The sequence below is a fragment of the Notolepis coatsorum genome (assembly GCF_963971535.1).
Source record: "Notolepis coatsorum genome assembly, chromosome: 2".
NCBI classification, from domain to species: domain Eukaryota; kingdom Metazoa; phylum Chordata; class Actinopteri; order Aulopiformes; family Paralepididae; genus Notolepis; species Notolepis coatsorum.
The window spans coordinates 214293171-214309070 of record NC_140166.1 but is presented as its reverse complement, the minus strand read 5'-3'; the positions used below and the strand labels follow the sequence as shown (position 1 = coordinate 214309070).

The following is a 15900-nucleotide window of genomic DNA, read 5'->3' as shown; positions in this document are numbered from 1 at the left end:
TCTTAAGGACCCAGCCAGTCACGTGGCAACATACTGGTACTCTTAGGGACCCAGCCAGTCACGTGGCAACATACTGGTACTCTTAAGGACCCAGCCAGTCACGTGGCAACATACTGGTACTCTTAGGGACCCAGCCAGTCACGTGGCAACATACTGGTACTCTTAGGGACCCAGCCAGTCACGTGGCAACATACTGGTACTCTTAGGGACCCAGCCAGTCACGTGGCAACATACTGGTACTCTTAGGGACCCAGCCAGTCACGTGGCAACATACTGGTACTCTTAGGGACCCAGCCAGTCACGTGGCAACATACTGGTACTCTTAGGGACCCAGCCAGTCACGTGGCAACATACTGGTACTCTTAGGGACCCAGCCAGTCACGTGGCAACATACTGGTACTCTTAGGGACCCAGCCAGTCACGTGGCAACATACTGGTACTCTTAGGGACCCAGCCAGTCACGTGGCAACATACTGGTACTCTTAGGGACTCAGCCAGTCACGTGGCAACATACTGGTACTCTTAGGGACTCAGCCAGTCACGTGGCAACATACTGGTACTCTTAGGGACCCAGCCAGTCACGTGGCAACATACTGGTACTCTTAGGGACCCAGCCAGTCACGTGGCAACATACTGGTACTCTTAGGGACCCAGCCAGTCACGTGGCAACATACTGGTACTCTTAGGGACCCAGCCAGTCACGTGGCAACATACTGGTACTCTTAGGGACCCAGCCAGTCACGTGGCAACATACTGGTACTCTTAGGGACCCAGCCAGTCACGTGGCAACATACTGGTACTCTTAGGGACCCAGCCAGTCACGTGGCAACATACTGGTACTCTTAAGGACTCAGCCAGTCACGTGGCACCATACTGGTACTCTTAAGGACTCAGCCAGTCACGTGGCAACATACTGGTACTCTTAGGGACTCAGCCAGTCACGTGGCAACATACTGGTACTCTTAGGACTCAGCCAGTCACGTGGCACCATACTGGTACTCTTAAGGACTCAGCCAGTCACGTGGCAACATACTGGTACTCTTAGGGACTCAGCCAGTCACGTGGCAACATACTGGTACTCTTAGGGACCCAGCCAGTCACGTGGCAACATACTGGTACTCTTAGGGACCCAGCCAGTCACGTGGCAACATACTGGTACTCTTAGGGACCCAGCCAGTCACGTGGCAACATACTGGTACTCTTAGGGACCCAGCCAGTCACGTGGCAACATACTGGTACTCTTAAGGACCCAGCCAGTCACGTGGCAACATACTGGTACTCTTAAGGACCCAGCCAGTCACGTGGCAACATACTGGTACTCTTAGGGACCCAGCCAGTCACGTGGCAACATACTGGTACTCTTAGGGACCCAGCCAGTCACGTGGCAACATACTGGTACTCTTAGGGACCCAGCCAGTCACGTGGCAACATACTGGTACTCTTAGGGACCCAGCCAGTCACGTGGCAACATACTGGTACTCTTAGGGACCCAGCCAGTCACGTGGCAACATACTGGTACTCTTAGGGACCCAGCCAGTCACGTGGCTCTCTCTCTCTCTGGGTAAACGCACAGGGAGGCTCGGTGTTCAGTGGAAACCTTCACTCCTAGATCCAATCAGGGAATAGGCTGACTGACATCACCGTTGGTGTAGGATCAGGTCACCTCTCTTTCAGCTAATGGTTAAGTTTAAGATCGGGGGGGGGGGGGGGGGGGGGGGGGGGTCTGATCCCGTGTCAGGCAGGGGTGACATCTACCAATCGAACGTACTGCAAAACAATCAGAAAATGTACAGTATCACCTATCTGCTTCAATGAAAATATCAAAACATACATTGATGATTCACAAACAAAGTATTTCTTAAGAAAAATGCCATAAACGTCTCGGGGGTAATAGCTTGAGTTCTGTGGAGAGCAATTCGCTGCCCTCTCTCCCCACATAGGTGCAGATCTGAGATCAGCTTACACATCGATATCCACCGACACCAGCCATACATTTCTGTGTAGAAAACTCTCCGTACAGCTCGGCACAGTTGGGAGTTTTGGCCAGAGGCTGTTGAGAGCCAAGGTAGAAGCCACAGGCAGAAAGACCCAGATCCAGGGTCTGTTGATAACTTTGGGTGGGAGCATGCTAGCCCGGCTAGTCAAAGGCTCTATGCCAGTTTAAAAAACCCTCATATCACAACGCAGACAAACACCCCACTGATGAGGCAGCGCAAGGCATCTCAGTTCTGCATTTAGACTAACAATCCTTTCTAGTGTTATCAGCCGGGGGTCCAATACCCAGCTGGTCACACCCCCCTGCCCACAACCTGCCTCTGGTACAGAGACATCCGTCCTGCAGCCAAACCCTCATGCCACTCACAACACAGACAACACCTCACTGGAACGCATTACTCTACAACTTATGTAGATTTCCATTCATTATTAATTAGTACTCAGCCATACACTGACTTCAGCCACTATACTGGCTCATAAAACCTGCCCCCCTAGCTGTGGCTCTGGTGTATGGCGCTTTTCCAGAGTGGCTATTTTGTGTGTGCACGTGTGTGTGTGTGTGTGTGTGTGTGCGTGTGTGTGTGTGTGTGTGCATGTGCGTGTGCGTGTGTGCGTGTGTTAGATGTAGGGAGCAGGGTCCTGTGAGAGCTGGTGTTGGGATTACCACTGGGAGTGTTTTAGCATGTATTGAATCAGTTTGTATTGTGTTGTGTTGTAGACTGTAGTGTGTTGTAGTGTGTTGTGTGTCTGTGTCTGTGTGTATCTGTAGAAAGGGGGGGGTGGGTATGAGAGATCGATGTATGTACTGGATGTGTGTGTGTGTGTGTGTATGCATGTGTGTATCTGCATGAATGTGTGTGTGATTTATGTGTGTATGTCTGTGAATGCGTGTGAATGTATAAGTGTGTGTGTCTGTGTATACGTTTAAGTGTATATACGCGTGCGCGTGTGCGTGCATGTGTGTGTGTGTGTGTGTGTGTGTGTGTCGGTCAGGGCGGGGGTAGAGGGGTGTGGCTATAGGATGATGCAGGGCTTCTTGTCCTTGAAGGGGTTCTCAGAGGTGGGCACCCCCACCAGCAGGGGGTCGTTGCGAGCATGTTGCTCACAGTAGCTCATCAGGTCTGCTGCTGCCTTGGACACCTGGAGGGGGAGAGAGGGAGGGAGAGATGGAGGGAGAGGGAGAGAGGGAGAGAGGGAGGGAGGGAGGGAGGGAGGGAGGGAGGGAGGGAGGGAGGGAGGGAGGGAGGGAGGGAGGGAGGGAGGGAGGGAGGGAGGGAGAGATGGAGGAGAGACGGAGGAGAGACGGAGGGAGAGAGGGAGGGCGGGAGAGATGGAGGAGACGGAGGGAGGGCGGGAGGGAGAGTTGGAGGGAGGGAGAGATGGAGGAGAGAGAGAGGGAGGGCGGGAGGGAGCGAGGGAGAGAGGGAGAGACAGAGGGAGAGACGGAGGGCGGGAGGGAGAGATGGAGGAGACGGAGGGAGGGCGGGAGGGAGAGTTGGAGGGAGGGAGAGATGGAGGAGAGAGAGAGGGAGGGCGGGAGGGAGCGAGGGAGAGAGGGAGAGACAGAGGGAGAGACGGAGGGCGGGAGGGAGAGATGGAGGAGACGGAGGGAGGGCGGGAGGGAGAGTTGGAGGGAGGGAGAGATGGAGGAGAGAGAGAGGGAGGGCGGGAGGGAGCGAGGGAGAGAGGGAGAGACAGAGGGAGAGACGGAGGGCGGGAGGGAGAGATGGAGGAGAGACGGAGGGAGAGATGGAGAAAGGGAGGGAGAGATGGAGGGAGGGAGAGATGGAGGGAGGGAAATAGGGAGAGCGGTGGAGGGAGAGGGAGTGAAAAAGCTATAGTTTGTGATACCCATACAGATTTATAAAATAAACATAGAGGTGATACCCCTCATCATTTTGATGTTCTGTCATTATCCTTGTTTGTCTTATGTATTTGTTTGGTTGGGTTTTATAAAAACGGTCTTGAAAAACAATTAAATATAAAAAAAAGATGAAAGAAAAGTTACTTAAATAAATGTACTTAAAACCAACAACATCAAGCCTAATGTAATTAATACCTTGGAATTGGGTGATCAGTGCCAATCATATCCAGCCCTACTCCTTACAGACTGTTATGCCACTGTACCTTAATACGCTCGATCCCTGCTTCGATACGCAACTGCTCCACCAGTTTCCTGGCCTGGGCGATGTTATTAGTGGTAGACATACTGGTCCATCAGAATACACCACGACAGGAGAAAACTGAGAGAGAGAGAGAGAGAGGTATGGCATAGAATATTAAATCACAAGATATATATTTTTTTTTAAATCCCTAATTTACAATACAATAATCACAGTGTTGATGTCATGAGTCTAGGTGGCACAGTGCATAAGAGGTAATAATAATAATAATAATAATAATTTCTTGGATTTGTATAGCACCTTTCAGGAAACCCAAGGCGCTTAACAGTGGGGGGGGGGGGGGGGGGGGCAGCTAAGGGGAAGGAGATCAGAGGAACAAGGTAACGACAAAGTAAAAAAGAAAAGAAAAGAGGGAAATCAGGCAGAGTCATTTATAAATTTGGTGAAGAGGTGAGATTTGAGTTGGGATTTGAAGGAGTGCAGGGATGTAGCACTGCAGATGTTTGGAGGGAGGGAGTTCCAGACGGTGGGTGCAGCAACAGAGAAGGCTCTCGGAAAGACAGTGCGCAGGTTGGTGGTGGGGATGGAGAGGAGACCGGAGTCAGAGGACCGCAGCCTCCGGGGTGGGATGTAGGGATGGAGGAGGTCAGCTAGGTCCCGGGGGGCAAGGGAGTGAAGGGCTTTGTAGGTGATGAGGAGGATCTTAAAATTGATGCAGGACTTGACTGGAAGCCAGTGGAGGTGGATGAGGGTGGGGGTGATGTGATGCCACGGCTTGGTGCGGGTGAGAACTCTAGCAGCAGAGTTCTGGACATACTGCAGCCTGTTTAAGGCATTGCTGGGTAGCCCTACCCGAACGGAGTTTGCATAGTCCAGACAGGAGGTTACAAAGGAATGTATAAGTGTCTCTGCTACAGAGTCGGGGAGAGATGGCCGGAGTCCGGAAATGTTCCTGAGATGGAAAAAAGAAGATTTTGTTATTGATTTGATGTGGGAATGAAAAGAGAGGGTGGAAGTCCAGTATGACACCCAGGTTGCAGACTTCTGGGGAAGGGTGGATTGAGGAGCCATCTACTTCTAGGAGGAGATCTCCAACCTTCCGTAGCAGTGACTGCTTGGCCACAACCATGAGCTCTGTCTTCTTGCTGTTTAGTTTCAGGCAATTGGATGGCATCCAGGCCTTGATGTCAAGGAGGCAGTTGACAAGGTGCTGTGGGGGGAGAGGAGTGGAGGGTGAGGTGGTGATGTAGAGCTGAGTGTCAGCATAGGAGTGGAAATTGAGACTGTGTTTCCGGATGATGTGACCAAGGGGGAGCATGTAAATAGTGAAGAGGAGTGGACCAAGAACGGAGCCCTGAGGCCCACCTTGGTTGACTGTGGCAGGGGTGGAGGTGGAGTTGCAGATGGAGATGGACTGTTTTCGGTCAGTGAGGTAGGACTCGAACCAGGTGAGAGCAGTCCCAGTAACACCCAGATGGTCAGAGAGGCGGTTGAGGAGAATGTGGTGGGAGACCGTGTCAAAAGCCGCAGACAGATCCAGGAGGATGAGGAGGTTGATGTGACCAGAATCGGTGGCAATGAGGAGGTTGTTGGTGATCTTGGTGAGGGCAGTCTCGGTGCTGTGGTGTTTCCTGAAGCCAGATTGGAAGGGTTTATAGAGCTCATGGTTGGACAGGTGTTGGTGCTGTTGGGCAGCCACTGCTTTTTACAGGATCTTGCTTAGGAAAGGAAGGTTGGAGATCGGTCGGTAATTCTCAAGGTCATCTGGGTCCAGACCAGGGCCCTCATTAATCAATAATGCATAGAAAGTGTTCTATTTTCGTTCCTAAGCACGGAATTTAGAATGTCTCTACGCACAGAAAAATCGGGATTTATCAACCGTGCGTGCACAGGTTGTACGCACACTCCTTGTTGATAAATACCATGTTCTTACCGTCTATGCTCGTGCATGATTGTAAGCATTTGCATACTGAACTGCCCCTAATTAACCATATCGGACTTGAAACTTCACTAAGAGCGAGTCCTCCGTGATCAATCTCGCTCTCAGTGAAGTTTCAACAGAGGTCATCTATTCTAACCAACAAATTGAAGCTAGAAAGCATTTCGTTGTGACCAATCTTATTTGGAAACATGACACACAAAATAATAGTATTTCGCTTTTTATTTTAAACAATATTTAATTGCGTTTGGAGGTGGGTGTTCTGCGACCTATTCCAAATGCTATTTATAGGGTTTGACAATAATTACACTACTGTCGCTATTTTACAATTAACTATAATGAATTACGGGACCGTCATACAGAACACGTCAGTGTTGAAACGAATGCATGAAAGTCCGTCTCAGTCATGAGGCAGTCTTCATATTCTACCGCTTGGTACGCACGGTCTGAGCTGTGCGTAGATATACGCACAATCTCAAGCACACGTTCATTTTGCTTAGAAATGATCGTACGCGCGGTTTACGCACCATTGATCAATGAGGGCCCAGGCTTCTTCAGAATGGGTGTGACAGACGCTGGCTTGGGTACTGTGCCCGATTCCAGAGAGGAATTAGTTATTACTAAGGTAGTAAGATTAAATTCGCATAGAACTGACACATGAATTTGACAGGAAGTGCATAGAAATAGGCAGAATATAAATTATATATACGTATTATATTATATTACACGTATCAGCATCTTCTTCTTCTTGGCCCCTTAACTCCAAGCGGAGCATAGGCCATCGACGACTCTTCTCCATCCAGCACGGCTTTGGGCCGTCTTCTCCGCCTCTCCCCAGCTGGTACCACGTCTCTTCAGCTCTGCCTCAGTGTCCCGCCTCCAGCTGTTTTTGGGCCTTCCTCTCTTCCGCTTTTCCTGGGGATTCCACGTCAGGGCCTGGCGTGTGATGGTAGCTGCTGGTTTTTACGCAAGGTGTGACCAATCCATCCCCACTTCCGTCTCCGGATCTGGCTCTCTACTGGGTCCTGGCTCCCCCTCTGCCACAGCTCCTTATCGCTGATTTTATCCGGCCACCTGATTCTGAAGATGCGCCTCAGACAGCTTTTAATGAATGTCTGGATCTTCTGCAACATCTTTTTTGTCATTCCCCATGTCTCTGAACCATAGAGAAGGACGCTTTTAACTTCGGAGTTGAAGATGCGCACCTTTGTTTGTGTAGCTATTTCCCTTGTGGCCCAGATGTTCTTCAGGATAATAAAGGCTGCTCTAGCTTTGCCTACCCTGTACCGACATGCTACCTACTGTACGTATCAACGTGCCGGGCACTAATTCAGAAACATTAAAATTATCCTAAATATTAACTGCATTAAAAGAGTTGGCCTCCCTGATATCTCATTTAAATGCCTGAGCAAAGAGATGTCTTTTGAAGATATTTAGTGAGTTGGCTTCCCTTTTGGGCAGTTTGTTCCATATAGTTTTGGGACATAGTTGACAAAGGCTGCATCACTGATCTTCTTTTTGACTGTTTCTCACTTGGTGGTGTAATTTGACCAGCTGTCAACTTTTCACAGAATGTTTGGAATCTTTCTTCCGGCATGGCTGCCTGTAACCATTAGTAACCACTTTCAAAAGAAAATGCCAACATTTCTGTGCAACACAGGTAAAACACTGGAAGAGCACAATATCACTGTTCTACTGTGACTTGTTTACAAGATCCAGTAATAAGACACCAAATTATTATGTTTTTGTTGATGAATTTCTCATAAATCAACACATAACCATTGTTTTGCACATAGCAACCAGTCTCTTGCACAAAACAATGGTCACTATGTTACAGGCAGACATCTTGGAAGAAGGAGAACTACATGAACATTCCCTGCGAGGCCTCTATTCTCTCTATGTAGAGTTGATGTTTTCTTTTAGTAACTGTCTGAAGGCTTAACCCTTTGTCGTGGGGCAGTGAAAGGGGTAACCTTCTGTGTGGACGCAGTGAAAGGGTTAACCCATTGGTAGTGTGGTAGTGAAAGGGCTAAAGGGTAAAACCTCCACTGTAGGAGCTAAAGTGGAGTCTGTGTTTATTTGTTTTGACTGCACACGTGTATTTTGGTTTCACTCACTTCCGGTAATTACTGTCACTGTATTCTACATGGTCACTTGCATGGTGGAGCTGAGAGGAACAGAGGGTTAGTGGGCACAGGACAGTGGCTCAGGAGATAGAGCAGTTATCTGGTAATCGGAAGGTTCCTGGTTCAATTCCCGCTCCTCCCTGGCAGCGTGTCGAAGTGTCCTTGAGCAAGACACGTAACCCCCTAATTGCTCCCGATGAGCAGGTTTGCACCTTGCATGGTTCCCTCCGCCGTCGGTGTGTGAACGTGAGGAACAAAAGATTGTAAAGCGCTTTATAAATGCACCATTTACCATTTTAGTGGTTATCACCGTTATCACCCCACATCACGTCATATCACATTGTATAATTTTTAAGCTCTTAACATAATCCTCTTGTCAAATATCTGTTTTCCTCTCTCTTCTCCAAATACCCTCAACCACCGTATTTCAATATTAAGTTATTTATGATTTTGTTGTGTAGCAATGTTACGGCACTGAGTGCAATAAAAAGAAATAGTGTTTTTCCCCAATAGTTACATAAGAAAAAGATTTGATAAGGGATTTGAATTCTGATTTGATAAAAAGCTGTCAACCTTTCACAGAATGTTTAGAATCTTTCTTCCAGCAAGGCAGCAGGTAACCATGGTAATCACCGCACACTTAAACCTACAAAAAAGATACCGGACCAGCTTTTATTTTTCAAGGTGATACATCTGTAAAGACAAACAAATGCCAAAACAAACACATAACCTTTGACTCAGATTTATCTGCTTTATTGACATTTTCACAGCAGTAGTTTGTTTATAATTCAGAAGTATGATATTTAGACTAGGTCCCCAAAATGTATGTAAGAGAATGAGACCTGGAAGGAATGGTGTTGTCTACTAAAGTAAAATATCTCTTTACAGTAAGTAACCTAAAGGATCCATTCAGATTGTAGGGTTCTAGCACCACTGTGAGGTCAGGACATGGTACTGCATGTGAGACACTGTACGATGGCCGAAGAGCAAAACCTCCTAATGCTAGTGTTTAGGGATATCTAATACAATACACTGTTTTTGGACTATATTACTATATTATGTGTTAACAATACAATACACTGTTTTTGGACTATATTATGTGTTAACAATACAATACACTGTTTTTGGACTATATTACTATATTATATGTTAACAATACAATACACTGTTTTTGGACTATATTACTATATTATGTGTTAACGATACCGACCAGGTAGTGCAGATAGGAGGTTTTCCTCACTTTCTTTTATGCAGATAGGAGGTTTTGTTCTTCTTAAGGCACAATTGATTACAGAAACATGGTAGTGTGTTATCAAATATAAACTTCACCGAAATAATAAGATTCAGTTGAATAATAATATTGAACATTGTTTTGCTTTGGGACTATCCTTCAGCCAAAGGACAGAGAGAGAGAGAGAGAGAGACAGAGAGAGACACAGACAGACAGACAGACAGACAGACAGACAGACAGACAGACAGACAGACAGACAGACAGACAGACAGGCAGACAGACAGACAGAGAGAGACACAGACAGACAGACTCACACTCACCTGGTTGATAGGGCGCAGATGGGGGCTCTGTGTGTTTCAACACAGGTGGGGAGGGGGGAGGGGTTATGGGTGGGGCCGGGCCGGCAGGAATAGTCACCAAGTCACGGAGGCAGATCTGGCGGGTGGCCGAGCTCACAATCGGCCTCTCCGGTCTCTGTCTGCAGCAGGACATATACGCTGCTGAGGACGCAGAGGGACACAGAGAGCCATATAATCACAGGCAGAAACGTGACTTCGGCTAGAACTGTGGCTTGACATACATTTAAACCTGCACTTTTTCATGAAAAACATATCGCTTCTTTAGGAAACTATTGGATGGATTTAGACAAGTCGGGCTGAACGAGAGAAAACCATCCCGACGGCGATGCCAGGAAGCACAGTGAAACTGCATCATAGGAGCTCTTCTGGACCTGCCCGTGAGAGATTTGTAGAGAGACTACGGGCTAATTTCGACAGCACATTTGAGTGACACAAATATAAAACTGGACTGGGAGGGTCAGACACACTCTTTCACAGACTGGACTGAGAGGGTCAGAGTCAGACGCACATATTCATTACTGACCAATGTACCCAGAAGGACAAAACTCCTTCCTGCTTTCCTTCCCTATAGATCACAGCAACACTTCCGGGATTCTGAAATCATGGGAGAGAGAGAGAGCGGGGGAAGAAAATTAATGAATGTGGATGAGAGCCTCGACATTAAGTGGTTGTTGCTACGACTGTGGGGGTGCTGGAGACATGATCCAATAGATTGTTATACGCCTGAGTCTCCTGAACACGGCGCGACCAATCCCAAATTGATCTGCACTTTCTCTGCCTTTTTAGTCGCCTTTTCGCACCTACTCCCGAACTCCGCATGCGCAGATTGCCCACGGAGTCTAGGTCTATCAATCTGCACATGCGTAGTTTGGCCATATATATGATCAAAACACACTGTATGATCAAAACACACCATTTGATCAAAACACACCATTTGATCAAAACACACCATATGATCAAAACACACTGTATATATGATCAAAACACACTGTATATATGATCAAAACACACTGTATATATTATCAAAACACACTATATGATCAAAACACACTGTATATATACGGTGTGCTTTGATCATATATAGTGTGTTTTGATCATATAGTGTGTTTTGATCATATATACAGTGTGTTTTATTTGATTTTTTTTTTATCTTTTTCCCCCTCCTTTTCCCTCCATTTTTCTCCCATCCCATTTTCTCCCATCCCAATGATCAGCATCCCCCTCAGTCAAGACGCTGAAATACGCGGACGACACCACCATCTTAGGGCTGATCTCCAACAACAAGGAGGATGACTACCGGCTGGAGGTGGAGCGGACACTAACGTGGTGCAGAGAACACAAGACTGTTGAACTCATCATTCACTTTAGGAAAACCACACCCACTAAAACACCCATGCTCATCAACAATCAACCCATTTCAGCCACAGACACATTCAAATACCTAGGAACATACATCAGCAATAAACTAAACTGGGACCATCACACCACTCATCTACTCAAAACAGCCAATCAAAGACTATTTCATCTGAGACAACTCAAGAAATACAAGGTTAGGAAGAACTTAATGGTACAATTCTACACAGCCATCATACAAAACATTATTTCATTATCCATCACTGTATGGTACGGCAACACACCCAAGCACACACTACACAGACTAGACAGGATCATAAAAAGGGCATCCAAAATCATCAACTGCAAACTCCCCACCCTGGACTCCATACACAAACATCACACCATCACACGCGCAAACAAAATCATCAGTGACCCCTGCACCCAGCTCATCACCTCTTCCAACGCCTCCCCTCTGGCAGGAGGTTCAGGTCACTGGGCAGCCGCACGGTTAGGTTCAACAACAGTTTCTTCCCCAAGGCCATACAACTGCTTAACTCCAACTCCTCCTAAATTTACCCCCTGCTGTTATGTTTCTTCTGGTCTATGTTACATTGAACTGACATCTATAGTTTTTCGTACTGTACTGTTTCTGTCATGTATTTGTTCTAGGTAGTGTTTTCTGTACTGTACTGTTCCATGTGTCTTTTTATGTTTTATGTGGTGTATTGTCGCAGCTACCACCTGCACCGTGCTTGAATTCCACTGGCCTGGCCGTGTGGCAATAAAAGGAACTTGAACTTAGTCGTTATGCCAATTCCCAATCCCCTTCCTGGTCACTGCGCACCTACCCCCTACAGTCAGTCTGGGAGAGTGGAGGCTATCACATGCTTCCTCCGACACATGTGTAGCCAATCAACCGCTTCTTTTCACCTGGCAGCGCGGACTCTCACTGAGAGGGTGTAACGTGTGGAAGGATCACACTACCCCCCTTAGATCCTTTCCTCGCTGAGCAGGCGCCCCGACCGAACTGTAGGCGTCGCTGTTTACAACGACCAGGACCCACCCACCGGCTTTCCCACCCCTAACACTGCCAATTGTGTTAGTACGACGGCCGGCCAAGCCGGAAGCAACGCAGAGAGCTGGGCTCGATACCAATATCTCCATGCATTGGTGGCGAGCGCCTTTCCCACTGCGCCACCCAGCCGCCCTATATACAGTGTGTTTTGATCATACTGTGTGTTTTGATCATATATATGGTGTATTAGTGGTGGGGGAAAATATCGATACAGTATAGTATCGCGATACTTTGCGTGGCGATACTGTATCGATACAAGGATGCCAAGTATCGATATTTTATTATGCAAAAATTGTTTGTATAAGGAAGTTGCATTGTTAATTTCAATACCTGTAATAGTACAGTAGTGAAGTCCACACACACACATGCATTCAGTTAAGTTGGAATATGACTGTAATACAAACAGTTCAGTTTGTCAGGTACATGCAACACAGATTACAGTGTTTACATATGTCTGCTTGAGAAAATCCCATTTGCTGCAATAAGAATTATTGAAATGAGATGAACAGACTGAAAACTTTATTTTATTAGATAAAGCATGTTGACAAAGTTTTACTTTGCAGTTGAAAAAAGGTAATGAATCGCAATATATCGCAATATTAATATCGCTATACTCAGCACATCGCAATATATTTTGAATCGCAATACTATCGTATCGTGACTTAAGTATCGTGATAATATCGTATCGTGAGGCCTCTGGTGATTCCCACCCATAAAATTATATGACCAAAACACACTGTATATATGACCAAAACACACTGTATATATGATCAAAACACACTGTATATATGATCAAAACACACCGTATGATCAAAACACACTGTATATATGATAAAAACACACTGTATATATGATCAAAACATGACCAAAACACACTGTATGATCAAAACACACTGTATATATGATCAAAACACACCATATATATGATCAAAACACACCATATATATGATCAAAACACACCATATATGTTCAAAACACACTGTATATATGATCAAAACACACTGTATATATGATCAAAAATACACCATATACAGTATATGATCAAAACACACTGTATCAAAACACACTGTATATATGATCAAAACACACTGTATATATGATCAAAAATACACCATATACAGTATATGATCAAAACACACTGTATCAAAACACACTGTATATATGATCAAAACACACTGTATATATGATCAAAACACGGTTACCGTCGGTAGTGTGATAGTAAAGGGTTAACCTTCTGTAGTGTGGCAGTCAAGTTCAAGTTCAAGTTCTTTAATAGTTGTCATACAGAAGTACAGAATACTTTCATACAAAATGCTTCTTACTGTTACGCTCCAGAGACTGTGCTAGACAAGATAGTATCAAATAACATAATAACATAATATAGCATGAATTTAGAAGAAGAAAATGAGGTCACAGTGTTCGGTATAGACATATGTACAATGTTCTGAGTTACCATATAATATACAATACACAATACTATGCAGTGTACTAATGTACAGTACTATCTAGTGCAAAGCAGAAATGGGATGAGGTACAATTTTAGGTACAATTTACAGTAAGGTGTACGAGTTGTAGTGCAATCCTTCATCCATAAATATAAAGTGTGGGGAGTGGGTGCTACAGTGTGTTTGTTTAAAGTGGGTGTGTGCTATAAGTGTGTGGAGTGGGTGCTACAGTGTGTTTGTTTAAAGTGAGTGTGTGCGTGTGGATGTGTGTGCTATGTGCGTTTGGTGGTTGTTGTTGTGTAGTGTTCATTCATTGTTCGTTTAGCAGCCTGATGGCCTGGGGATAGAAGCTTCTTCTGAGTCTTTCTGTGCTCGCCTTGAGACTCCTGTATCGCTTGCCTGACGGCAGCAGTTCAAAGAGGCAGTTGTTCGGGTGACTGGAGTCTTTAATGATTCTCTTAGCCTTGCCCTTGCAACGCTTGTAGTAAATGTTCTGGAGGGTGGGGAGCCCCCCTCCAATTGTGCGTTCGGCTGAACGTGTCACTCTTTGTAGTCTGCTTTGGTCTTGTGCAGTGCTATTCCCAAACCAGGAGGTGATGTTGCCGGTCAAGATGCTCTCTATTGTACATGAGTAGAAGTTCTTAAGGATCTTCTGGCTGACTTGGAACTTCCTTAGGCGCCTGAGGAAGTAGAGGCGTTGTCGTGCCTTCTTCACAACACTGTTAATGTGTGTGGTCCATGTCAAGTCCTCGGATATGTAGGCTCCGAGGTACTTAAAGCTGTTGACTCTCTCAACCGGTGCCCCGTCGATGCTGAGGGGGCTGTAGTCCTTGACCCCCGACCTCCTGAAGTCCACAATCATCTCCTTTGTTTTGCTGACGTTCAGGGAGAGGCTGTTTTCCTGGCACCATCCCGCCAGGACCTTGACCTCTTCCAGGTAGGCCCTCTCGTCGTTGGCAGAGATCAGGCCCACCACCACTGTGTCGTCAGCAAATTTGACGATTGTATTGCTACTCCACTGAGCCACACAGTCGTGTGTGTACAGGGAGTAGAGGAGGGGACTCAGAACACAGCCCTGGGGGGCCCCTATGTTGAGGGTGATGGATGAGGAGGTGCAGTTGCCTGCTCTCACCACCTGGGGTCTGCCAGTCAGGAAGTCCAAGACCCACTGGCAGAGGTCATAGCCCAAGCCCAGGTCCCTGAGCTTGGCTATGAGTATGGAGGGGACTATGATATTGAATGCCGAGCTGTAGTCGATGAATAGCATTCTCACATAGTTCCCCTGCCTCTTGTCCAGGTGTGATGCTGCTGTGTGCAGCACATGGGATATGGCGTCCTCCGTGGACCTGTTGGGGCGGTATGCAAATTGCAGGGGGTCCATGTTGATGGGGAGGGAGGAGCAGATGTAGCCCTTTACTAGCTTCTCGAAGCACTTCATGGCTATGGAGGTGAGAGCTACAGGGCGGTAGTCGTTGAGGCAAGCAGGCTTGGATTTTTTGGGTACAGGGATAATAGTGGACTTCTTCAGGCAGGTGGGGATGACAGCCTGTTCTAAGGACAGGTTAAATATGTCAGTGAATACTGGGGCCAGTTGGTCGGCACAGACTTTTAGGACGCGGCCGGGGATGCCGTCTGGACCTGCTGCCTTCCTGATATTCACTTTTTTAAAGGTCCGCCTCACCTCATGCTCTGTTACCCTGAACACTGCGCCTCCATCAGCAGCCGACCCCCCCCCCCCCCCCCCCATTGCCGAGGCTTGTGAGCTGGTGTTGTTATTACCAGCATCAAACCTCGCATAGAAGGTATTGAGGTCATTTGCTAAGGAGATGTCACTGTTCAGTTTGAGGGAGGCGCCTTTGTAGTCTGTCATCGTTTTGAGCCCCTGCCACATAGCTCTAGAGTCAGCTTGTTCAAACTGGAGTTCAATTTTATCCCTGTAGCGTCGTTTGGCCTCTGACACAGTCCTCCTTACGTTGTATCGCGCCACCTTGTGGTCATTCATGTTGCCTGCCTCTAGGCCGTCGTTGTATGCTTTGGTGCGCTCTCTCAGAGCTTCACGGACGGATTTGTCTACCCAGGGTTTTTGATTTGGGTAAACTTTCATTTTGGTAGTGGGGATTGTTTCTTTCACCCTAGTACAAACATAGTCCAGCACTGTCTCCGTGTAGGCATTAATGTTATCTGTGTCGCGGAACACATTCCAGTCTGTGTTGTGAAACACTGACCGGATCGTATCCTCTGACGTCACATCCCATTTCTGCACCTCTCGCGA

General features: G+C 46.8%; 1 protein-coding gene across 1 annotated transcript; it reads right to left on the bottom strand.

Annotated features, from left to right (window-relative positions):
- Positions 1-2839: 2839 nt before the first annotated feature.
- Positions 2840-10352, bottom strand: gng7 (guanine nucleotide binding protein (G protein), gamma 7). Its single transcript, XM_084307716.1, has 4 exons — positions 10297-10352; positions 9735-9914; positions 4123-4238; positions 2840-3135 (listed from the first exon to the last, which is right to left on the bottom strand). Exons 3-4 carry the CDS (start codon positions 4201-4203, stop codon positions 3010-3012), a joined length of 207 nt encoding a protein of 68 aa, XP_084163842.1. The 5' UTR covers positions 4204-4238; positions 9735-9914; positions 10297-10352; the 3' UTR covers positions 2840-3009.
- Positions 10353-15900: the final 5548 nt, after the last annotated feature.

Coding starts and splice junctions, on each gene's coding strand:
- gng7 (XM_084307716.1), bottom strand. CDS start 4,203: ATGTCTACCACTAATAACATCGCCCAGGCCAGGAAACTGGTGGAGCAG. Junction 3,136..4,122: donor CAGGGATCGAGCGTATTAAG/GTACAGTGGCAT, acceptor CTCCCCCTCCAG/GTGTCCAAGGCAGCAGCAGA.